Source organism: Ovis aries, chromosome 10, assembly GCF_016772045.2.
Source record: "Ovis aries strain OAR_USU_Benz2616 breed Rambouillet chromosome 10, ARS-UI_Ramb_v3.0, whole genome shotgun sequence".
NCBI lineage: Eukaryota > Metazoa > Chordata > Mammalia > Artiodactyla > Bovidae > Ovis > Ovis aries.
Genome location: NC_056063.1, coordinates 26,495,566 through 26,521,921, shown reverse-complemented (window position 1 = coordinate 26,521,921; position 26,356 = coordinate 26,495,566). Strand labels below are relative to the sequence as shown.

Here is a 26,356-nt window from a genome sequence, read left to right as displayed (position 1 = left end):
CTACAGTACTTATTTCTTTAGACTGTCTTCAGTAGATTTTGGAATTCATTCAGTTGTAGAAACTTTTCTTCATTGTCTCTGTCTCTGTATTTCTGCTATTTTGGCTGATTAACTGATTGCACCTGTGCCTGCTTCTATGGGCTTCCCTGATGGCTCCCACTGGAAAGCATCTGCCCGCAATGCGGGAGACCCAGGTTCGATTCCTGGGTCGGGAAAGTCCCCTGGAGAAGGAAAGGGCAATCCACTCCAGCACTCTTGCTTGGAAAATCCCACGGACGGAGGAGCCTGATAGGCTACAGTCCATGGGGTCACAAAGAGTCGGACACGACTGAGCGACTTCACTTCACTTCGCTTCACTGCTTCTACACCATAGCTAACTTTATATTCTTTGAATGAATTGCTTCCTTAAAAGAAATATCAAGAACCTTTTCTCCCACTTCCTACTGGGAGAAAACATGGTTGGTGCCAATTTTGAGTAATGTTTTCTGTTCCTTGATTGCCTAATTCTCTTGCTAAAAATTTTAATGTAATAGTGGAAAAAAGTAAGCGAGGAGGAGGTTGAATAAAGGAAGTAATTAAAACTAAAGACATGGAGCTTTTTAACGTAGATTTTTAAAGAAATCTTTATTGGAGTGTAGTTGATTTACAATGTGTTAACTTTCTTTAAATTTGAATTAAAATATTAATATATAAAGCTGAAAGATAATTCTGGATGGAATAAGTCAAAAAGGAAACATTGTCAATATGCAGGTTACCAAAGGGAGAAGCATTGTCATAGATACCCTAGAATTTCAATACTAGATATATGAGAGAGATAGAGACATTTGAAACTAATGTTTGAATGATCTGTAACATTGTTTAGGTTTGTGGAGTTTTTAGAAATACTCATGTATTATATACAGATATGTATCTAAGGAATAAGTATGAGTAATATTGGTATGCAGTGGTTGATAAATGATCAAGTAATAAATATTTTTGGTTTTGGGGCTATGTATTATCTGTCTGACTACTTAAATCTGCTGTTTGCAAAAGCAGACATATGTCATAACACAGAGGAGTAAATGTGAATGCATTTCAATAAAACTTTATTTATATTTGATTTGTGGGTCCTAGGTTGCTGACCACTGACTTACAGCACCATTTTGACCTAAAATACAAATCCATAGTATAATGTTTCGGTGTAAAGCATTAAATTAAAAATTCATTAAAATTTAGTAGTTAGAGTGTAAGATAAATCCAGGTTTCCTATTAAATAAGAGCTTGCATTTGACTTAATGAGCATTTATCAAAGTTAATTTCAACAAATTCACTGAATATTGTGGTCATTATGTTTTGTTAGAAGATACGTAACTTTTTCACATGCAACCAACTAAATTTTTTTAGCATTTTACACGTCTAATATTGAAATTGTATGCAATTTTGAATGGATAAGTAGAATGCTAAGTATTCTTTATAAATCGCTATTAAAAGCTCAACCCAGGAAGATACCTTTTCTATTTCTCAGTATAAGTGTGTATCTCAAATAATTTACTCCTTTTCATCAAAAACAAGCTTGTTTTCCAATAATCAATGAGATTCATACATGATTTTCTTTTCAGTTAGGATATAACTGAAGGCATTTGTATTCTAGCATAAGATAAATCTGTATTTTAACCTGGCTTCTACCACTTACTAGATATGATGTCAGCCTTAATTTCTTCATTTTAACAGTGCTAATTTTACTTACCCTACAGGAACTTGTGACACTTAAGTTAGGTAATGTCACTAGATGGAGAAGGCTCTTCCTAAATGTTTCCCTCTTTTACTTCCTTTTGGAGCTTTTTATTCAGAATTGTATCATGATAGAATGATCTTCCCGTTTACAAAACAAGCCTGTCAAATGTAGAATTCTGAAGTTTAAAATAGGATATTTGAGCCATGTTACTTATTATGGGTGATCCACTTTTGACAGCAAAAAGTAAAAAATGGTGTAATCTTTTCGTCTGCTGTCTCCATGGCATTGGTATAGACGTGGTCTATTTTCTGCCCGGAGACCTTATATGAATACCATAACTCATACTAAGGATAGCATTTGTGTATTGCTGTTGTAGTGTCATCACATGAAAAAATTTCAGCTGCTTAATCTTACTTCTAGAGAAGTACTTCAGTGGAAACTTTAAGGAAAAAAAGTATAGATATACATTATTTGTGTTATACTGACACCTTGAACTTGACGAATATTGGAGTTTCAGTTTTACCTAGATTATGTAAAATGTTACGTAGCACAGAAAGTAAGTTACAAAAATAGTTGCAAGTCTTCAAATTAGAACAATAGTTGAACTTAAATAGTCAGCTAAAAAATTTAAAACTCTTAGTATGTAGCTTGACTAGTCTGGTTTTGGGAAAGAGCATTTTTTTTGTTTGGACTTCCCAGGTGGCTCTAGTAGCAAAGAACCTGCCAGCCAATGTAGGAGACGTAAGAGACGCAGGTTCAGTCCCTGGGTTGGGAAGATCCACCGGAGGAGGAAATGGCAACCCACTCCAGTATTCTTGCCTAGAGAGTTCATCCCAGGGACAGAGGGAGGAGCCTGGTGGGCCACAGTCCATAGGGTTGCAAAGAGTTGGACACAACTGAATCAACTTACCCTGCATTATTTTGTTAACTGTTCTTGAGGTCTTGAAGTTAATGTTTCTATCACTAGTCAGTTGAATCCTCTCACTTATTTTCTACACTTTGTTCCAAGTTGGTCATGAATGAAAGCAAGGAATTGGAGGGAAAAATTGAAGATAAAGAGCATAAATCAGCTACAAATTGCGTATCACTTCATGGTTGTGGTCTGCCATTTTGGTCAACCGTACTGAATGTTTAGAATTTCATTCAGTTTCAGTCTCTGTTACAGGAAAATAATAAAGACTGATATTTCTGCCTTTCCTAATAGTTTTATAATCATAAGAATGAAAAGCAACCATTTCTGGCAAAAAATAAGGATAAGGACTTAGTTTCAGTTTTACCTTTTCTTACCATTATTAGAAAATGTAGCTAATAAATTTGGAAAAACCACTAATAATTTTTTTTGTTTTGTTTATCTCATAACACTATACTTCAGTATTCTCAGAATGCTTTTAAATGTTCTCCTGTACTCAGATGGCAAAGAATCCACCTGCAGTGCAAGAGACCTGATTCCATCCCAGAGTCAGGAAGAGTGCCTGGAAAAAGGAATAGCTACCCATTCCAGTATTCTTGCCTGGAGAATCCCATGGACAGAGTAGCCAGGCTGGCTACAGTCCATGTGATAGCAAAGAGTTGGAATTGACTGAGTGACTAAGCATAGCACAGCACCCACTCTTTGAAAATAATGTTTAGAAATTTATGCCTACATATAATGTCAGAAATCAAAGATTAAGAACAGTTTGTTGACTTTATCATGAAACTTAATTCTATCCAGTTTTTTTTAAATATCCTGAATATAATTCTTAGTAATACTGTGAAACTTGGTACAAAGTCTCTGTGATTATCTCAGTTCACCTACAGTTTTGTTTAGTGTATCAGTAAGTTCTTTTCTAGCAAAGGAGAGTAGTTTTTAAGTTAGAATTACTCAAATATTTTACTATCTTACTAATTCCTGGAGATTTTGTTCTATAAGAAGGGCTCCAAATATTTTAGGAAACGAAATAGCATGATTCCTTAATGAAAATTTTAGAAGGTATTGGTATAGTTTATTTTTCTAAGTCATTTCTGCTTAAACTAATAGTAAGTTAGGGCTTTTACAGAGACATTATGTTAGTTTGTTTATTGAAATGTTTCCTTGGTCATTTTTTAGGAAAAGATATTTATTTTGTAAAATAGAATTTGGATATTTATAATATATGAACTTTATTTACATATGTATTATTTGGGAAGTTACTCTAATGGAAAAAATAAATAGAAGTCTATTTGATCTTAATCATATGTAATTTATAAAATGAATATCTCTTCTGAGTATTTTTGCTTTTAATAAAATAATCAAATATTATTTTTAATATATTATTTTGTGTTTCAATTTTACATTGTATTTTCATTTAATTTTAATGATTTTCTTTTCTTGTACTTTTTTTGGTCTGTTGTCTGTTTTGTCTAATGCATGTCCAGGGTTCTAAGGTTAGTATTACTTTAGTAATTTTTCAGGTTTTCAGTTTTAAATTTTATTTTTGCTTATTTATGAAATTTTTGACTTGATTATATTTTGAGTTTCCATACCATCTTTAACATTAGGCATATTTTTGGTATATTTGAAAGATTCACTGGAGGGTTATTTTCTCAATGCACTGATGAATTACTGTTTTATTATTCACACTAATCTTTAGACTAAACTGGCATAGTATAATGAAAACAATAATATTTCAGTCATATGTACCATCAGATTTTAACTGGTGCCACTGAAAGAAAATTGGATAGAATATATATTAAGATTTAATAATAATCATATGTGGATATTCTTTATTTTTAGATCTATATTATGATGTTTATTGGAATTAATGGGAACTTCCTTTTAGGTTATTAGTTGTGTTAAGAATACTTATTATTTTAAAATTTTATTTTGTTTAGTCAAAAATAGCAGTTTGACAAATTTCATGGATGGTTAATAATGCTTTTATAATGTCTCTACATAATTTATTAATTTAATATTGAATATTTTGATGTTTATAATTTATAGACTCTAAAAGACTTCAAAATAAAATCATTAATTAATAAAATAAGTTAGATTTCCCATAATTTCCTAATTCAAAATGATAAATTTCTTTGAGAATCCATGTATATAGATATCCTAAAATTCTAATATTTTGAAAGTTTTCAGAATGCTTAATAGGCCTAAGCAATGGCCAGATCTTCCATTCCATTATGTTGATAACTGAGATTTTAAAAGGAAGTTTTATATAAAATTTCATTTTTTGCCTTTATTGTATTATGATAACAGATTTTTAATTCATGCTATGAAATGATGCTGTATATCAGTGTAGTGCTAGCAAACAATGAATCTTTATTTTTAAAAACATCCTAGTAATGAAACTAATCATTTCTTTAGGCCATAAAAGCTGAATTGGCATAATGTTACAAATCAGTAGTTGAAAAAAAATTGTCTATTTCCAAGCTACTCTTAGAGGGAATGTTTTAACAATATTTTGATGTTAAATGGAAGGGATAAAGGTTGTTCTTTTTATACCCCATTTATAATTGTTTAGTTATATAAGTGCTTGCTCTAGTTAGCTATCATTTTTCTTACCCATGTTTTAAACAAGAAGTGTTGAAGATGTTGTTTTTTAATGTGTTTCCTGCTGATATTTCCCTGTTAATGTGAGTGTATGTCTGTGTAGAATGATGGGTGTGAATAATGTCAAATGGAGCATTAAATAGGAGCAGATACCTATAATACATGCTTACTTTGTAGTTGAATTTATCATTGGTGAAAAAGTAAAGTTAATCAGTATGGCTAGCTTGCCCATTTTCAGATGATTTAAACAGTAGTATTTTTTATTTCTAAAGTATTTCCTTACTTTTCTCTGCTTTTGAGGCACTGAGAAAATGAGGCCTAGTGATAATGAACCAGGAGAAGGCAATGGCAACCCACTCCAGTACTCTTGCCTGGAAAATCCCATGGCTGTAGAAGCCTGGTAGGCTGCAGTCCATGGGGTTGCTAAGAGTCAGACATGACTGAGTAGCTTCACTTTCACTTTTCACTTTCATGCATTGGAGAAGGAAATGGCAACCCACTCCAGTGTTCTTGCCTGGAGAATCCCAGGGACAGCGGAGCCTGGTGGGCTGCTGTCTCTGAGGTCACGCAGAGTCAGATACAACTAAAGTGACTTAGCAGCAGCAGCATCATAATGAACCAAAATAATTAAAATCTTATACAACATACAATGAAAAATAAGAAATACTGCTATTGCTTGTAAGATGCAAAGTTATATATCTTACAAAACAGTATACCTTGTACCAGTTCCTTCCAAAGCAGAAAATTATATTTTAGCATAGACAATATTTTAGTGAAAGTACAGCTTTGCCAGTCTAAAATGCTACTGATTCTTCTCATTGCTAGTGTCGCTGATTAATAGTGGTAGAGGAATTCATGATCTTGAGTATTTTTACCCTAGATTTTGTTACTCATACAAGGTACCTAGTGGTTTCTTACTCATTTATTCTGAAATGGATAAGAAATTATTATATATTCTAATTGGACCATTGACAGTTGTCTCCCTTTGATATCAAATGAAAGTGCCATATATCTTTCCTATTATCATACATTCATAGGAAAGAAAAATTAGCATATTTTTACAAATAATGAGGATTTTAGGAAAGAAATATGAGTTGTATGTCTTTGTTAACAAACTTAAAATAGAACAAAACTAGTATAAATATTTACATTTATTGTTTCTAAGTGTCTTTATAAAATGATCTTAAGTTTGGAATGTAGTGTTTACAGGTAATGATATTTAAATCTAACATTGATTTTAAAAATAAATTTTTTCTTTATTTGAAGTTAATTCATAGCTAAGCTAATAAACTTAATAATCAACTCTTATACTACATGGAATTACTTTATGATTTATAACTTATTTTGTTTACAAAATATAAATATACTAAACTACTATTAAGCTGCAGCATGTATGTGCATGTATTATATTTCCAAATTTTAAACAAGATTTATATCTACTTTTTTAAAGACGGAATTGGAAAATATTGAAGTGACACAAGGCATGTCAGCTGAAACAGCAGTAACTTTCCTCAGCCGATTGATGGCTATGGTTGATGTACTTGTATTTGCCAGCTCTCTAAATTTTAGTGAGATTGAAGCTGAAAAAAACATGTCTTCTGGAGGTTTAATGCGACAGTGCCTAAGGCTAGGTAAGTCTGTTAAGAATAATGGTGCATGTTAAATAATTACCTACAGATTATTTTTTGATATTCTGTGATACATAAAGTATCAGTGATACAATTTGATTATGTAATATAGAATTACTAAATTAAAAAAATATAATATCATCACATTGGAGATTTCATGGAATAAATCTTTAATGGATTCTAATTTGAAGCTGAAGTTCTAGCTCTTTGGCCACCTGATATGAAGAGCTGACTCATTGAAAAAGACCATGATGCTGGGAAAGATTGAAGACAAAAGGAGAAGGGGGCTGCAGAGGATTGAGATGGTTCGATAGTATCCTGACTTAATGGACTGTGAATTTGAGCACACTGGGAGAGAGTAAAGGATGGGAAAGTCTGGCGTGCTACCGTCGGTGGGGTTGCAGAGTTGGACACAACTTAGTGACTGAACAACAATGAAATTTGAAATAAAGTCGATGTCGAATATATTTTGAGCTCTTTCAAAATCAGTAGGACAGTAGCATCTTTAATTGGAGTGATTTTAATGTAAATCCATTTATGAATTCTTTTTTTTTTTTTTCTGTAAATGAATACACAGGCCAGTTATCCTGGGCCCACAAATAAAATACATCAGAAAACCAATAGTGTAGTTTTATAAACAATGCTAAAGGATAAAATTAACTATGCCAGTCTCACTGTTTTTCAGAATGAATATTTAATACTAGTAGATATTACTATAGCTTTGATTTTTTTGTTGCTATCTTGTGTTATAAATGAAATTTAGCCCTCAAAACTCTTGGTAAATTTGACCAATTCCTTAGGCAGTATTCATTCTTACATCTTTTACCTTTTATAAAGGCAAAATTTAATTTTACTGTTTAGTCTTAACAGGGGACCAGACAACTACTGTTTTCAGACAAAAATGGCTACTGTTTTCATACTTGCCTTAGAGTGGGAACAGGGAGGATATGAAAAAGTAAGGCATTTGATAGGATGTTCTTGACATGTATTCTTTTCACCCATTATTTAAAAAGTTAGGTAAAAATCTTCAGGGTACAAGTTTCTGAGCCAAGAAAGGAATAAGTGCTTGATTTAAGAATGGTGGGATAAATCTACTTTTTACTGCTATTTTGTATTTCCTGTGACAAATCATTTCATATCCTATTAGGGAAAGATTGATCTTATGGATAACTTCAGCCAAGAGGTGTAGGATTATTTACTGTGGGGCATATGGACATTTCCATTGGTATTTAATAATAGCTGACAGATTGGGCTTTGTGAGAAAGAGAAATATTTTTAATGCCTGAATATCTTAAAAACAGCATTTATTTGGTTATTTAGAACTTTTATTTCTGAATATATTCCTAAGTTTTACTGCTGATTTCATTTTTAAAATGATAATTTTTAGCAGATTTGGTTTTTATCATTCACAGGGAATTTTTATAAGTGAGTAATAATGAGGCAAACAGTTATGTATCAATATGTATTGTTTACTCTTCTAAGCACTTTGCATATATCTATCCAGCTAATCCTCAGGGTAGTCCTCGAAGGAAGTCACTGTGCTTATACTCATTTTAGACATGAGGAGACTGAGGCACAGGTAATTGAAGCAGCTAGCCGAAGATCACATAGCTCATAAGTGGCAAAGCCAGATTCAAGTTTATGTGGACTGATTCCAAAATCTATACTATTTATTACTATGCTTTGCTGCTTACAATAATTAAGTAAATAGAAAGTGAGTATGTAATTATTGAATGCTGCTTGATGAAGGTGACTTTCCCACCATGAAAACAAGTTGATATTGGGACTTGTGAGACTTGGCTGTGTGGAGTACCTCGTTATTATTGCCTAAAATGGGTGCTGTGCTCTGTATAGTCACTAAGATGGTCAAATTACAGGCAGATAATTATTATTTTAAAAATTCATCAAATATGAATATATTTTTAATTAATTTTAATTAATCCATAAATTTAAGAATTTTGAAGGATGGAAGGGGATAGAATAAGGAAGGATATATTGGGAGCCTCAAATATCCCAGTAGTGTTGTGTTGATAGTTTATGGTAATTTGTTTTCGCTTTTTTAATTACATGGATTTTTTTGTGTGCTTTTCATTACTGTATTTTCTAATTAAAAATATTTATTGATCTGGTTGATTTTAAGAACAATAGTGGGATGGTGAAAGTTGAAAGAAAGAAAAAATAGAACCAAGCAACTTTTAAAAACAACATCAGAGTCAACAATTTATATTAATAATATGCTTTCATTTTTTTAAATAGTTTGCTGTGTTGCTGTGAGAAACTGTTTAGAATGTCGGCAGAGACAGAGAGACAGAGGGAACAAATCTTCCCATGGAAGCAGTAAACCTCAAGAAGCTCCCCAAGGTGTGACTGCCACAGCAGCTTCCAAGGTAATTCAACATTTTCTAAGTTAAATATAATTTACTTTTTTTTTTTTTAAGTTTGTGAGCACAAAGTGAAAAGGAGTCTCCAGTGCTGGCTTCTCTTCTTCCAAATTGTTAGGGTTCCTTGGTGGCTCAGACACTGAAGAATTGCCCTGAAATGCACAGACCTCTGGGTTCAGTCTCTGGATCGGGAAGATCCCTTGGAGAAGGGAATGGCTATCCACTCCAGTAGTCTTGCCTGGAGAATTCCATGGACAGAGGAGCCTGATGGGCTCCAGTCCATTGAGTCACAAAGAGTCAGACACATCTGAGCAACTAACACTTTCATTTTTCAAAGGAAGTGTCTAGTAATTTCTAATTCATAGGATTCTTATAAAGATTATATCAGTTCATAGCACTGAAAAGTTCTTAACTATTACTAGCTTCGGTAGTTAAATTTTCACCGAGTTCAGTGTATGAATAATGCACTTTTTAAATGGTTACGCTTTGGGGGATAGAATTCCCATGGCATTCAACAAAAATTATTGAATGCCCATGAAATGAATATATGGTATGCAGTATTTCAGAATGCAGCAGTGATTGTCATTCTAAATTAGCTCTATTTAACATATGTTTATTGGAGAAGGAAATGGCAACCCACTCCAGTGTTCTTACCTGGAGAATCCCAGGGACGAGGGAGCCTTCTGGGCTGCCATCTGTGGGGTCGCTCAGAGTCGGACACGACTGAAGTGACTTAGCAGCAGCAGCAGCAGCAGCAGCAACATGTGTTTATATTTGATTATGACCATTTGCATCACTTCCAAAGTTTCAGTAATAATTTTTAGGTCCTGTATGTTTGTTGCTTACTTCAGCTACAGCTTGGAATCTCTTACCCTTGCTTTTACTATTTTATTTATATATTACTATTTTATTTTAGTCACACTTGTAGACTTCATGCAGTTCATCAGAAGAATTTTTTTAACCTTTTAACTTTTACATAGCTTTGTTTTTCTTCAAGTTCCCATCCTTATTTTTCACCCCAGTAAATATGTTCCACTTTTGGTGTTACCTTAAGTTCAACTTTGAGTAAAATGTTTTCTAATACCTTCACTGCCAACTCAGTCTAGAGGAGGTTCCTTTGTTTGATATTTCTGTAAAACCCAGTATGTCTCTTACCACTCACGGTACTTGTAATTAGATGTTTGACACTGACTAGTGAAGGTTCGATAAGTGAAGGAATAAAGTAAGAGTTTAATCCATTTAAAAAAATTTTGTCGCTTCAAACTTTTGCAGTTTTCAGTCAGAACAACCACACATTTAGCATATCTGTATTATAGCCTCTTTCTTTTTCACCACTGTTAGAGACACATTCCTAGAATAATTAAACCATATATTTTACTATTGACAAGTCTCCACAAAGCCCTCCATTGCTTAGAAAATTAAATGCAAACACATTAGCAGTGTTACTTCTAGTTATTTGTGTAGGCACAGGAGATTGTACGTTACTTGAGTGTGTTCGTATCTTTTACATCTTTTCAATTGCAAATTGTGTATAGCATTGTGAATACTTTACAAAAGAGCCCAAAGTCTAGAATCAAACAGTTCTGAGTTTGTATCTTGGCTCTACCACTTACTGGTTTTATGAAATGAAAGCAAATTTCTTAGTCTCTTGTTCCTCAGTTTTCCAGTCTTTAAAGTGGACATATATCTTAATTTGTATGGTGTTTGTATGAATTAAATAAAAAACAGTAATATGTTAAAGTACTTAGTAATTTGAGAAATGAAGTGAGGACTTAATTAATGCTAATTCCTTTCCTGTCTCTAGGAGTTAACCAATCAATATTTATGTCATGAAATAAATAAGTCAGTATTTTTGAGTGCTTAGATCTTAAAGGTGACTATAGTTAATTCAGTGTATAATCGGGAACTTTTCAGGCCCGTCAAACCAAGTATTAAGTTGGTGCAAAAATAATTGTTCAGCAAATCAATGAGCTGTACCAAAAACCACAACACCTGCAGCCAGTGTTGGTCAATAAAAAGTGCCCAGTTTTTCTCCACAACAACACCTGACTACACGTTGCACAACCAACACTTCAAAAGTTGAATGGGTTGAACTTCAAAGTTTTGCCTCAGCTGCCTTATTCACCTGACTTCTCACCAATTGCCTACCACTTCTTCAAGCCTCTTGACAACTTTTTGCAGGGAAAACCGGTTCCACAACCAGCAAGAAGCAGAAAGCTTTTCCAAGAGTTCATCGAATCCTAAAACAGATTTTTATGCTACAGGAATAAGCAAAACTTATTTCTTGCTGGCAAAATGTGTTGATTGTAATGGTTCCTGTATTGAATAATAAAGATGTGTTTGAGCCTAGTTATAATGATTTAAAATTCATGGTCTGAAACCACAATTACTTGTATACCAACCTAATAGTACACTGATGATAGAATATGGACAGAAAAGCTCAATGAGCAGGAAATTCATGGTAATTGAGCTAGTCTGTCCTTTTAGCAAGAATCTTAGCAATGAAAATTAGATTATAAATTATGGATATAGAGGAAAAGTTGACTTGGTAAGAAAACATATTTCCAAACAGAGAATCAGTAAACCCAGTTTGTGAGAGTTGTTTCCCCATTTTTATGCATTTTTAATGTGGCACTTGAGTAAGTAAACCATAGTTACAATAATTTCAATGTGTTATGAACCTGAGTGGACTTGCATTAGCCACACATTTTCTTTGGGCCTCATTTTTTTGTCTTTTCTAAAAAGGAGGTATTAAATAAGATTTTCCTACAAAACACATCTCTAATTAGATTATGGACATAGAAGTACTTTGTAAACTGTAAAGTAGTATGTAAATTAAAATATATGTATTTTTTTCAGCTATATTGTAAATAGTATTTCTTTAATCATCCTTTGATAAAGATCATTAGCCTATTATTTAAATATTAAAGCTAAGCTCATCTAAGCTAATATAGCTGGTAAGTTTTGGAATTGTAATGGAAGTAAAGTAACTGTCAACCTTCAAATACTGTACTCTTTTGTGCTGCAAGAGAATCAAATAGTTTAAGAGGGGAATAGTATAATTGAGGTTTATAGAAAATAGAAGAAGGAGGCCTGTTATTGAATAGAGTTACTTTTATATGCAGGAGTTCTATTTGATACTTTGCATATATTATCTAATTTAATTCACACAATTCTTATGTTTTGTAAGTGAAAAAGTGCTTGACTGAGTTTCAGGGATCTTGACTGTTTTACGAGTTTACTATGTGACATGTTACCTGAAATTTGTGGATTTTTGTGTCTTCAAATATAAAAAGGATTTTAGTGGTAATGATCTTTAATGTCTTTCAGCTTTAATATTAAGGCCATGAGTAAAACATTTTTTGCTTACCTTTTCTGACTTTTTGTGGATCATGGAATGCTTCCACAGATGAAATCTCATATAATAATATAATATAATAATCTCATGCATTATGAAAACATGACTGATAAATGAACCTGATGACTTAAAGAGGCTTGATAACTGGAGGTAGGGAATGTAAAGCTTAGAAAAAGTTAGTAACAAGCTTGAGGTTGCACAGGAGAGATTTGAGCCCAGAGTAAAAGTTTAGTCTTTTTTTCTGCCACAGTCCTCCAGCCTTTCTTTATCTATAGCGGTACCTACGCAGATGAAGAACAAGAACACTAGTAAGTGAAACTATGGTAAAAGTAGAAGAGAACAGTCAATAAATACTGTTCAGTGATGAGAGACGGTAAAGTGTGTGGCCAGTTTAATTACAAAATTGAAGGTATTATTAATAGAAATTAATATAAATGTCTGTATTATACTATTTTTTCACAATTCTCTCTCTCTTTTTTAAGACTCCACTAGAGAATGTTCCAGGTAACCTTTCTCCAATTAAGGATCCCGATAGGCTTCTTCAGGATGTTGATATCAATCGCCTTCGTGCAGTTGTCTTTCGGGATGTGGTGAGTTATGCCTGCTTGATTTCCCAGAGAAAAAAGAAAACTTTTCACTGTAATTTGTGTAAAATAATTTAAATTTCATAGGAAACTTGCATTTTAAAACTAAATGTCCTAGTGTCAGGGATTGTAGGTTTATAATGCGCTCTGTTTGTAAAATGATTGAGCTTAGCTTTCTCTGAAAGCTTATTCATTTTATTTTTTAACGATGTGACAATTATAGTTAATTTGTATGTATACTAAGAATTAAGATAACTTTGAAGATTATAACTGATTTTATCTTGAATAACAATTCCTGTCTTTTAGTATTCCTTGCTCCATCTCTAGGTTCTGAATATTTTGTTATTACCAATATTCCTTATATTATTGGTAAAAGAGATTAATTCATAAAGATGTTCTTGGGAATTACTTTTGGGGGCAATTACTTTTGAGAGAAGAGTCTGCATTTAGAAATAGAGACACCAATGGGAATTTGAGTTAGAAAGGTTGCTTAATAAAGCTTATTGAAAATATAGCTTAAGGATACAATTTCATAGACCCCTCCAATTATATGATCACTTATTTAAAGTAAGTAAAAATAAGATTGGCCCTTCCACAAATTATGTAGAAGCATCCATAGCATTTCACAGCAGACTGAATGTTGGTAGTACTTCTTACTATAGTTGCTATTTATCAGCAATTTTGGATTCTATTTTTCTTTTTTAATTGATGTTTTATGAAACATAGACATTTATATTTTAAATTTGCATTTAATAATACCTTGGATAGAGTACTTTGTACTTGAGAAAGTGGTTAAAATATTTAATACATACTAACAAGGTAGAAATATATAAGAGAAAATTTTACATTGTTTTTAATGTATATCAGTTCTTATAAATCATTAAGAAAATTGCAATCATACCAACAGAAAAATAGGCAGATATGAAATATGAAAATAAGGTGATAAACATATGATTTAAAAGTCAGTATAACTAGTAGTCAAAGAGATACAAATTAAAACAAGAGTAAGATATTTTTACCAAAAACTAAAAATTTAAAATAATAGTATCTGTCATGACAAAGGTATACTGAAAGTGCTCTATCATTTATCACTGGTAGGAGTACAAATTGGATAAACTCTATAAATAGCTTTTTACATTGTGCTAAAGCTCTTATAAATTTGATGCCTATGACCCTTTGGTTCTACTCATGTGCTTATCAGAGCTGTCCTCAGGAAAATTGGCAACATCATAAATATCCAACGCAGAGCATAATAAATCACAGTATATTCATTTAGCAAAAAGTTATGTAACTATTAAAATCATATTTTTGAGGGAAACTTTGTGACATGTGAAACACCCATGATATATAGTAAGGGAAAGAAGCACTATACAAAAGTACTTAGACTACACAAATACTGCATTTTTGTGTGTCGAGTATACGTACACACACATATTCACCTTTATTTTAAAAAAGGCACCCAAATGCTGCCAGTTGTTATCTCTAGGTAAACACTTTTTATTTTGTACTTTTTTAAATTTTCAATTTTTTAATAATAAACTATATTGCTTTCATAATTAATAAAAGTAAAGTAGTCTTTAAAATGGGAGATAAAACACATTAATAGTGTAAAAATCTTGATGTAAGGATCTGCATAATCTGGACTTAAAAAAAAATTCTTACAAATAGTTTAACCATTCAGAAATGGGAATTATTTATCCGGAAAAAAAATTTGTTGTGGAAGAATTTTTTTTTAATGATAGATGATTTAAACACGGATCATGTTTTCATCTCCAAGAGACTCACTCAGACCTAACATAGAAGGAATTTATGTTGTGTGACATTGCATTTAAATTGTTAGTAAGTTCTGTATCAGGTTGTTATGGTGGATTGTATACTTTTTCTAATATCTATAGATGTTTTGTAACTATTGTATATTGGATAATCCTGCAGTGGTTCTTATTAGCTTTCTTCCTGAAGGAAGGGAATTAATGTTCAGGTGTTCCTTCCAAACATCATTGAGGTAACATAACTTGTGTGTTCATTCAATTTACACTGTGTATCAGACACATATATATTACCCTCAGCTTTCAGTAAAAGGTTAAGAGAAAGCTAAGACTGAAAAACATTAAGATGACACAGCTAGTATGAAGTAGAGTCAGAATCCCAAATTAGGCCTTTCCAAAGCATTCTCTCTCTTTTACCACCATATTTCATAAACTCCAAGGAACGCTTTTTTCCTTTTAAATAATCTCCAGAATTTGAAAGTATTTTTGAATTGTTATATTTTAAAGTCAGTTGTAGGTATTATAAGATTTCTACTTAACCTTTGAATTGTTCAAGTTACTTTATGTTGCCTTAAGTTCAGAAACATATGAGATTTTAAAATTTAGTTATTTAAGGAAAAGTAATGTATTTAAAAGCTGTCTGTTACCCACAGAGTATGAAACACTTAATTCACAATATTCCAAAACAAATGTAATCTATTTTGGTCATTTTCTCCATTACCTATACTAATTCTATTTCAGAGTATTAAGTCATCTGTAAATATTTCTTGTTTGCTTTTTTTTTTTTTCTGACAAATGCACATGAATTTTGAGTCTTGTTCACCTAGTGCTTAAATGAAGTAATAAATGTAAAGTGACTGTTTATGGAGTTAATAGACTTTAATGCATGTTTGTTTTCCTTATTTCTGTTTTATCTATGGGCCATGGTAATTACTTGCAGTTTTGGTGTGAAGCATCACTTTTACCTAACTTAGAAAAAAGGCTTAATAACCGTATATTTATGATTCCTTAAATATAGTCTAATCTGAAAATAGTTTTAGAGGTCATTTAACATTTTTATCCCTATAGGATAAATACCTAGGCTTTTTCAATAGAGCTTTCAAGTTATATGCAGTCCTGCTTCAAAGAAATAAATAACTATTATCTCTTTATCCTAACATGGTCAATCTTTTTCAGATCTTTTACCATTTCACTGCTATCCTCTGGAATAACTTCATTTTGTCATTGAGCTTTTGAAATTCAGAGCCTCAAATATTGGCTCCCAATTCTGCACTGGAAAAATGAGGTTATTTTTCCAGTACAGAATAGTGGGGCTGTTATTTATTTTTATCTGTTCATGTGTCAAACATTGCATTAGCTTTTTCTGAAGCCGCCATATTGAACTTGTATAAACTCCATGCTTTATGCTCCCTGACTTTTATATCTTCCTTATTTTACTCATATTTCCTGCTCAGGTAGTGATATGTTAGAATTGTATGTGTAGTCCAATAGTAACTTTATTCTGTTATTATTTTTCAGTTATAGTATTTGCAACTCTTGACTTCAAGCTTGTCCTATCTGCATATCTTATAAATATGCATTCTCTGATGTTATAGAAGTAATAGATACTAGTGAAGAGGACAAATAATAAACTTTGTGGCATATTCAGCAAAATTTTAACATTCTCATTTTTTTAAATTATATTTCAACCTGTAAATCAGATGATATTTTTCTGGAGTTTTTTTTTTTTAATATATACTTAGATAATACTAACAGTATATGCTTAGCAAGTTTTAGCAAAAGTTAAGTGTCGTATGTTTTCCTCCATAAAGAAAATAAAACAGGAATAGTTTCTTATACTCTGAGAACTTATACTTAAAATTTTTTGAGTGTCAAAACTACCTTTTCATTTTATGCAGGATGATAGCAAGCAGGCACAATTCTTAGCTCTAGCTGTTGTTTACTTCATTTCGGTTCTGATGGTTTCCAAGTATCGTGACATTTTAGAACCCCAGCGAGAGACTGCAAGAACTGGAAGCCAACCAGGTAGAAACATCAGACAAGAAATAAATTCACCAACAAGTACAGGTACTTAATATTTGTCTAATTATTTGAATTTTCATCATCATTTATCTCCTTTTTATTTAATTTTTACATCTAGATTTAAACTGGTTGTATTCATAATCATCTCAAGTATTTATAAGTAGGCAGTATATAAATGCCAATTTAATCTTGTTTAATTACACAAAAATGTAGAATATTTGCTATATTCTCATTTTATCAGGGTTTTGGGTTTAGTTTTTCTGTTTATTAGCATAAAACATTTATACAACTACTTGATATACAAAAACCCATATATTTTAAATGTATTGTTTTTAACTTTTATAAACATATGATAGTAGGAGGTCCTTATAGAGTAGTTCAAAACCAACAGTAAGCCAAACTATAAGTCTTTGTAGCCAAGTTCAGTAGCATCTTTCTTTCTTTCTGTCTGTCTGCCTTTCTTTCTTTCCATATGTGTAGTTATTTCAGTATCTTTAAGTACTCAGCCAGAGATTTATAATAAACAAACATACAGTCTGAATTTTATACCAAAGTTGCATCAACTAAAGTCAGAAATTTCTAGACAGCAGTGAACCGTTTTGGGTCATGTTGTCTTTCTCATCTATAGAACATGCTTATGTTGTAGGAGTTCATGTATTATCAGCTTTGTTTACTCTTCTTAGAAATGATAAATACATTTTTTGGCAACTAATATTTTAATATCACAGGATGCCTTTTGTCTATAGCATTTTCTGCCAGGTGTTTACCTCAAGGTTGTTTCTCTATTGTTTGCAGTGTTGCCTTAGCACCCCAGTGATTATTTCATGTACCACTAGATTAGTTTGTAATGGAAATTGTCCTTCCTAAATAAATGCATATGATATATACATTAATTGAATATTTTAAAAAATGAGTAGAAATTAGTGGTCAAATCTCTGCATTCTGTTTTCCATAGTCATATCATATCTCATTTACTTTTTGTTTCTGTGTGGAAATACAGATTATGTTTAACCTTAATTCTTTATTGTTGCATGCTATATTTATTTTGAGTACATAAACGTGGTATTTCTTTATAGTAAAATCTTACTTTTAACTTTTTACTCGACAAATTAAATGTTATCCTAACATTCCAGTTTCTGTGTTTCAACCATTTAAAACATATTTAAAACTATATGTTAATCAACTGTCTCATTTTTAACGCATTCAGTCATGTATGTATAAAGCAAGCAATATTTTAGTGAAACCTTCCAGTTCTGATTTTCTTGTGTGTTTGTATGTCTCTGTGTTTGTTGCTAAAATGACTCTACTTAACAAGTGTGTTATTTCCTTTCCCTTAACACATAACTTCTTTCCTTCCTCCAGAAACACGGTCTTTATTGCTAGTACTGTTTGCATGTTGCAGTGATATAGAATTGTCTTGGATCTTCAGTGGACCATGTTGCAGGTTGTTACATGCTGGCTCAAATTTGATTCCATGATTTTCTCCACAGTTGTGGTCATACCATCTATCCCTCATCCAAGTTTGAACCATGGATTCCTTGCCAAGTTAATTCCTGAGCAGAGCTTTGCCCACTCATTTTACAAAGGTAATATTGACCTCATCTCCTGACCTGTTTGGATATTCTTAAATTTCATCAATTGTTATACAATAACATTCATTAATGTAGTTGTTTATAAACACCTCAGCATACGGCTCAGGTTTCATGGAGATATAATATGTTGTATTTGTACCTGGCTAAATATTTGTACCTGGCTCTCTATATTGAGAGCAAAATATAGTTTTTATATTTGTATTCCCTTGTATTTCTTGAAGTATCATCTTCAAATTAAGGCTGCCTAGTTATATGGATAATAAGATGCATGGTGGTGGCATGCAGAAGTGATCACAGTAAAGTCCTGCCTTGTTAGTGGGACTGAATTAGCTCTAAAATGAAGGCTACTGTAGAATGACAAGTAAAAAGATTTTAAACAAGCCTCAAAAGGATCATAGTGATCTATAATTATTTTGGATAAAAGTTGTAAAATAGATACATGTTCTGAGCTCTCGGAATTCTCATTCTGTCAACATACCTCTGTAAAACAGCTTTCTCCATTCTGCGTGTTATTAAAACAAAACAAAAACAGACAAGCTATATGTTATTCCCATGAGTACTAATATTGCCATTTCTTCTTAGATAAGTTCATAAGCAAAAGTTCATCACACTATAAACTTTAAGTACTTATATTCCCAATATTTGTTCAAAATGTTTATAGAGACATTTCTTTGGGGAAATCACTCTTTGCTTAAAACTTTTTGTTTATTTATTATGTATACTGAAAAAAATACAAGTATAATGACTTTTGTCTAGATTGATCACTTATGCACACACTCTCAGTGAACAACATGGATAATTTTTGTATTTTTTCCCAAAGTTACCTTCATTCTGATTCTCTTTATTGAAATTTAAATTTATGTCTGTGGAGTCAAATAATACAAGCTATTGTGCTCTATTTTCTGTTTTGAGAAGACTAATCTGGACTATTCTTCAGCTCTTTCACATTTCACTCCCTTTTTTTTCCTCACAGTTAAGCCCTTTAGAAAATTCTGAACTAGCTCTTTGGCCTCTCTCTTCTTCATCTTTGATAGTTCTTCAGTTCAAAGCCTTAGCCCTTCTTTGAGAATTGTATAGTTTCTTCATTGGACTTGTGTCTAGTCTGTTACTGATGACAAAATTTTAAGTAACACTAGTATATAAAATAATAATGTAATGAAATATTCATATTTAATATATTATATTAATATATATTTTCTAATAGAGCCAATATAATAATTTTTCTTTCTAAAAATTTCCAATAAATTCCTGTAGTTTTGTGAACAAAGTTAAAATATCTTAATTGTGGCAAGAGTACTCTGGTTCTGACTTTCCTGGATTACTACAATCATCTCTTAAGTGATTTTCTCACCTCTTGTCTTGTTAATCTTTGTTCTTTTTTTTATAGTTTTGCTGAAGTTCATTTTAAAATATAAATGAGGTTATGTCTCTTTTTAACAAAAAACAATTCTCATAACATTTAGAATAAAATATCACAATCTTCCTAACTTCATGTCATGTGATTCTTGCCACAATCAAACTAACTTAGTTCTTTAATTATGCCAAGCACTTTCCTGTCTTGTGATCTTTGTTTGTTGTTCTAAGTTTTGGCTCTCTTACCTATATTTCATATGACTGGAGAGTACTCATTCTTCAGGTGTCTGGTTAAAGGTCATCGCTTCCTCACAGAAGCTTTCCCTGCTACCATAGCGAAGTAGCTTCCACCCACAGTAACCTTATTTTCTATCATAGCATCCTCTTTATTTCCTTTCTTGAATTTAAACAGTTTATTTATTTGTTTAATTGTCTATTAGAATGTGTGCTTGAAGAAAGTAATCCCTAATCCTAGCATGACACTTTGAAGTTAATACAGTAAATATTTAAGTAAATGACTAAGCCAGTGAGAATGCTAAACACTTTTTTTAAGTTGAATACTGATGGTAGACATAAAATGTATTTAATTAATAAACACTAAAAACAAAAAATAAATTTTTATTGATGACATGTCCTAGTTGTGATTGAAGTTTTATGGTAATTATTTCACATTAGGTTTGAAACAACATTAATATTTAAGTGAACTTAAACATAAATACATTGTATACTTTTCCTCTAATGATTTATTATCAGGGAAAAGAAGTATTTTTAATAATTAGGGTATTGTGCTAAATAATTAATAATTATGGTATTGTGCTAAATAATTCTTTTTAATAATTAGGGTATCATGCTACTTGTATAAGAATAGACGTATGGCATAAACAGTTGATAAACAGGCTGGAATTTGTATGAGTATCTCATATATGATAAGTATAACTTTTCTAACCAAATTTAAGGAGAAGTATTTGGCAAGTGGTAAGATTAGCAAATGAGGTAGCTAATTGAAAAAAATTTAATTTATATCCTTATTTCATGTATCATGTTAAATGAATTCTGCATGTATTAAAGTTTAAAGCTAAAAAGGAAACTGAACATCATTCAAGAAAATTAAAATTCATATTTTAAATAAGAAAATATGTTTTAAATCATAATGTCAAAATATGAAGGTGTAAAAATATGGCTAAAAAGTTTTCTCTCTCTGTATCTCTAAATGAAATTAAAATTAACAAAATTAAAAGAAAAAATGCAAACAGGAAAAAATTTATATTTATTGATAAAAGTTAATAAATAAAAGCCTTAGTAAATAAAGAGCTCTTGCAGATCAATTAAAAGAATGTATCATAGTGATGAAAAAATATAAAAAAGAAAACTGAACACTTAACAGAAAGGCAATGTAAGCGCAAATAAGGAAGATTTATGTAAATCTACTAATAATCATTACAGCATTGTTAATCAGCTATACTCCTATATAAAATAAAGGATTCAAAAAAAGTAAAAAGTCTACTAATGATCAATACCTTTATGTTGAAGCAAAACTATACCATAATTTTCAAATTGGGTAAAACTTTGAAGGGTAAGAATGCAAATCTGTGCATTTCATATAGCATAAAAATATTCATAATCCTTAACCTACTAATTTTACTCTTAGAATTGTATACAAAGGAAACAATGAAGGATATGCCAACAGTTTATATACAAATAGTTTTACCACTCAGGTTTTATTTAATTAATACCTTGAAATAAAACTCATATTTTTAAATAAATAGTTACATTCAAGTTCTAATTACATGTTGATGTCAGATACACTATATATTTTATATTACTTAGAGGTGAAAATCATGTAATTTTCAGTTACTCCTAGCAAATATTTTTCTAAAACTTCTACTCTTAATTGCCAACATCCATTGGATCATAGAAAAAGCAAGAGAGTTCCAAAGAAACGTCTACTTCTGCTTCATCGACTATGCTAAAGCCTTTGACTTTAGCCTTTGTGTGGATTACAACAAACTGTGGAAAATTCTTCAAGAGATGGGAATACCAAGCCATCTTACCTGCCTCCTGAGAAATCTGTATGCAGGTCAAGAAGCAACAGTTAGAACTGAACATGCAACAACAGACTGGTTCCAAATCAGGAAGAGTACATCAAGGCTGTTACATGCAGAGTATACATCATAAGACATGCTGGGCTGGATGAAGCACAAGCTGGAATCAAGATTGCCAAGAAAAACATTAATAACCTGATTAATAACTGGTTCTTACTGAACTAAAACCAAGGTGTTTTCAGGATGGTATTCCTTTGGAATGCTTTAAGGGAGAATCTGTTTCCTTCTCTTTCCTAGCTTTTAGAGGCTGCCTATATTTTGATTCCAAAATCACTGCAGATGGTGACTGCAGCCATGAATTAAAAGATGCTTGCTACTTTGAAGAAAAGCTATGACCAACCTAGACAGCATATTAAAAAGCAGAGACATTACTTTGCTAACAAGGGTCCATCTAGTCAAAGCTATGGTTTTTCCAGTAGTCATGTATGGATTTGAGAGTTGGATGATAAAGAAAGCTGAGCGCTTAAGAATTGATGCTTTTGAACTGTGGTGTAAGAGAAGACTGTTGAGAATCCCTTGGACTGCAAGGAGATGCAACCAGTCCATCCTGAAGGAAATCAATCCTGAATATTCATTGGAAAGACTGATGATGAAGCTGAAGCTCCAACCCTCTGGCCACATGATATGAAGAATTGATTCAGTGGAAAAGACCCTGATGCTGGGAAAGATTGAAGGCGGGAGGAGAAGAGGGTGACAGAGGATGAGATGGTTGGATGGCATCACTGACTCAATGGACATGAGTTTGAGCAAGCTCCAGGAGTTGGTGATGGACAGGGAAGCCTGGCGTGCTGCAGTCCATAGGGTCGCAAAGAGTTGAACATGACTGAGCAATTGAACTGACTGAATTTAAGGTTCGAAAAAAAGCCTCCTGGAAGTAATATTAAGCTTTGAAACAAAGGATGAATATGTGGCTGCGTTTTCTGAGAAATTCCTTGGCATATTTTGGGAATATATGTGAATGGAACATAAGAATGAAGGGAAAGAGAAGCATTCCATGAATTTATATAGATAGGCAAGAACTAAAACATGTAGGGCTTGCAAGATTGTGGTTTTTACACTAAGATTGTGGTTTTTAAACTAAGCAGAGGATTGTTGCACTAGTTTTCTATTGCTGCCATAACAAATTACCACAGACTGACCTGAAACAACACAAATTTATTATTTTACATTACTGTATATAAGAAGTCTAACATGGACTTCTAACTGGACTAAAATCACGATGTCCTCAAGACTACATTCCTTTCTGGAGGCTCTCAAGGAGATCCATTTTCTTTGTCTTTTCCAGCTTCCCAAGGCTACTCATATTCTTTGGTTTATGGCCTTCTTCCTTCTCCCTGCATCTTTGAAACCAAGAACAGGGCATTTTTCAGACTGTTTTGGAGGCACATCTTCATCTGAGCACGGCCAGGAAAGACTTTCTGCTTTGGGGTTTGATTGAGTCGACCTGGGTAATCCAGGATGGTCTCTTCAAAGCCCTCACATTGAATGTAAGGTAATATTCACAGGTTGTGGAGAGTAGAATGTGGATATCATTGGAAGGGAGGGAGCATTGTTCTGCCTACTACATGTATCATATAGTTTTACAAAGTACTTTGAATACAGTGAGGGAATAGATTAGAAGAGCAGGGAAGGAAACTGACAAAACCAATTGGAGGCTGTTGCTTTCTAGGTAAGAAATGCTGTGGCTTAGAATTAGGGTGGTGGCAGTAGAGATTAAACAGGAAGGTAAATAACAGACATATTTTGGAAGTAAAATTTGACAGAATATGGTAACAGATTGGATGTGGCACATTAGGGTATGTGATGTTCTCAAAGAGAACACCTGGCTGTTTGGGAGATACTGATCTGCATATAAAGGGGCCAAAGCTAGGGAAACTGAAGATTAAAAGAGAATAACTCTTAGAGTGGTTGGGCTCTGTATTTTCTTTTCTCTTTAGCATTCTGGTTAATTTTTATGCAGTTTGCCTCAGTTCAGTTCAGCTCAGTCGTGTCCGACTCTTTGCGACCCCATGAAATGCAGTACGCCAGGCTTCCCTGTCCATCACCAACTCCCGGAGTTTACACAGACTCATGTCCATTGAGTTGATGATGCCATCTGACCATCTCATCCTTTTCATCCCCTTCTCCTGCCTTCAGTCTTTCCCAGCATCAGGGTCTTTTCCAGTGAGTCAGTTCTTTGCATCAGGTGGCCAAAGTATTGGAGTTTCAGCATCAGTCCTTCCAATGAATATTCAGGACTGATTTCCTTTAGGATAGACTGGTTGGATCTCCTTGCAGTCTAAGGGACTCTCAAGTTTTCTCCAGCACCGTAGTTAAAAAGCATCAGTTCTTTGGTGCTCAGCCTTCTTTATAGTCAAACTTTCACATCCATATATAACTACTGGAAAAACCATAGCTTTGACTAGTCAGACCTTTGCTGACAGAGTAATGTCTCTGCTTTTTAATATGCTGTTCAGATTTGTCATGGCTTTTCTTCCAAGGAACAGGTGTCTTCTAATTTCATGGCTGCAGTCACCATCTGCAGTGATTTTGGAGCCCCCCCCCAAAAAAAAAAGTCTCTTACTGTTTCCATTGTTTCCCATCTATTTTCCAAGAATTGATGGAACCAGATGTCATGATAATAGTTTTCAAAATGTTGAGTTTTAAGCCAATTTTTTCACTCTCTTTCACTTTCACCAAGAGGCTCTTTAGTTCTTCTTCGCTTTCTGTCATAAGGGTGGTGTCATCTGTGTATCTGAAGTTATTGATATTTCTCCCGGCAGTCTTGATTCTAGCTTGTGCTTTATCAGGCCGGAATTTCACTTGATGTACTCTGCATATAAGTTAAATGAGCAGGGTGACAATGTACAGCTTTGACATACTCCTTTCCTGATTTGCAACCAGTCTTTTGTTCCACATCCTGTTCTAACTGTTGCTGCTTGACCTGCATACAGATTTCTCAGGAGGCAAGTCAGGTGGTCGGGTATTCCCATCTCTTGAAAAATTTTCCATAGTTTGTTGTGGTCCACACAGTCAAAGGCTTGGCATAGTCAATAAACCAGAAGTAGATGTTTTTTTGGAACTCTCTTGCTTTGCAATGATCCAACGGATGTTGGCAATTTGATCTCAGGTTGCTCTGCCTTTTCTAAAACCAGCTTGAACATCTGGAAGTTCACCGTTCATATATTGTTGGAGCCTGGCTTAGAGAATTTTGAGCCTTACTTTGCTGGTGTGTGAGATGAGTGCAGTTGTTCGGTAGTTTGAACATTCTTTGGCATCGCCTTTCTTTGTAAATGGAATGAAAATTGACCTTTTTCAGTTCTGTGGCCCCTGCTGATTTTTCCAAATTTGCTGGCATATTGAGTGCAGCACTTTCACAGCATCATCTTTAAGGATTTGATATGGAATTCAAATCACCTGGAATTCAAATCACCTCAACTGGAATTCCCTCACCTGGGCTAGTGTTGTTCGTAGTTATGCTTCCTAAGGCCGACTTGACTTTGCATTCCAGGATGTCTGGCTCTAGGTGAATGATCACACCATCATGATTATCTGGATCATGAAGATCTTTTTTGTTGAGTTCTTCTGTGTATTCTTACCACCTCTTCTTAATATCTTCTGCTTCTGTTAGGTCCATACCGTTTCTGTCCTTTATTGTGTCCATCTTTGCATGAAATGTTCCCTTGGTGGCTCTCATTTTCTTGAAGAGATCTCTAGTCTTCCCATTCTATTGTTTTCCTCTGTTTCTTTGCATTGATCGATGAGGAAGGCTTTCTTATCTTTCTTTGCTATTCTTTGGAGCTCTGCATTTAAATTGATGTATCTTTCCTTTTCCCCTTTGCATTTAGAGTCTCTTATTTTCTCAGCTGTTTGTAAGGCCTCCTCAGACGACCATTTTGCCTTTTTGCATTTTTTTATTCCTTTGGGGATGGTCTTGATCCCTGCCTCCTGTACAATGTCATGAACCTCCTTCCATAGTTCTTCAGGTACTCTGTCTGTCAGATCTAATCCCTTGAATCTATTTGTCATTTCTACTGTATAATTTGTAAGGGATTTGTTTTAGGAGCAGTGACCCCACAAGAGACTGATCCACACTTGCCTGTGAGTGTCCAGGAGTCCCTTGTGGAGGCATGGGTTGGCGGTAGGTGCTGCAGGGTTGGGGCCACTGAGGGTGGCAGTGTGTTCATGGGACCTTTTGAAGGAGGTTGTCATTATCTTCATTACCTCCACCATAGTTTGGTCTCAGGTCAGACAACAGGGAGGGAACATAGTCCAGCCCATCAACAGAAAATTGAATAAAAGATTTACTGAGCGTGGCCCCACCCATCAGAACAAGACCCAGTTTCCCCCACAGTCAGTCTCT

The 26,356-nt window shown here is 33.1% G+C and overlaps 1 protein-coding gene across 8 annotated transcripts in view; it reads left to right on the top strand.

Annotated features, from left to right (window-relative positions):
* The window catches only part of NBEA (neurobeachin), a 666,092-nt gene that overhangs the window by 206,394 nt on the left and 433,342 nt on the right, over positions 1–26,356 (top strand). For all 8 annotated transcript variants that reach the window (XM_060394443.1, XM_060394442.1, XM_060394441.1 and 5 more), the window contains 5 exons: positions 6,679–6,859; positions 9,113–9,243; positions 13,078–13,185; positions 16,844–17,012; positions 18,458–18,553. In XM_060394443.1, coding sequence (XP_060250426.1) covers positions 6,679–6,859; positions 9,113–9,243; positions 13,078–13,185; positions 16,844–17,012; positions 18,458–18,553 — 685 coding nt within the window. The remainder of the gene's footprint in view (positions 1–6,678; positions 6,860–9,112; positions 9,244–13,077; positions 13,186–16,843; positions 17,013–18,457; positions 18,554–26,356) is intronic.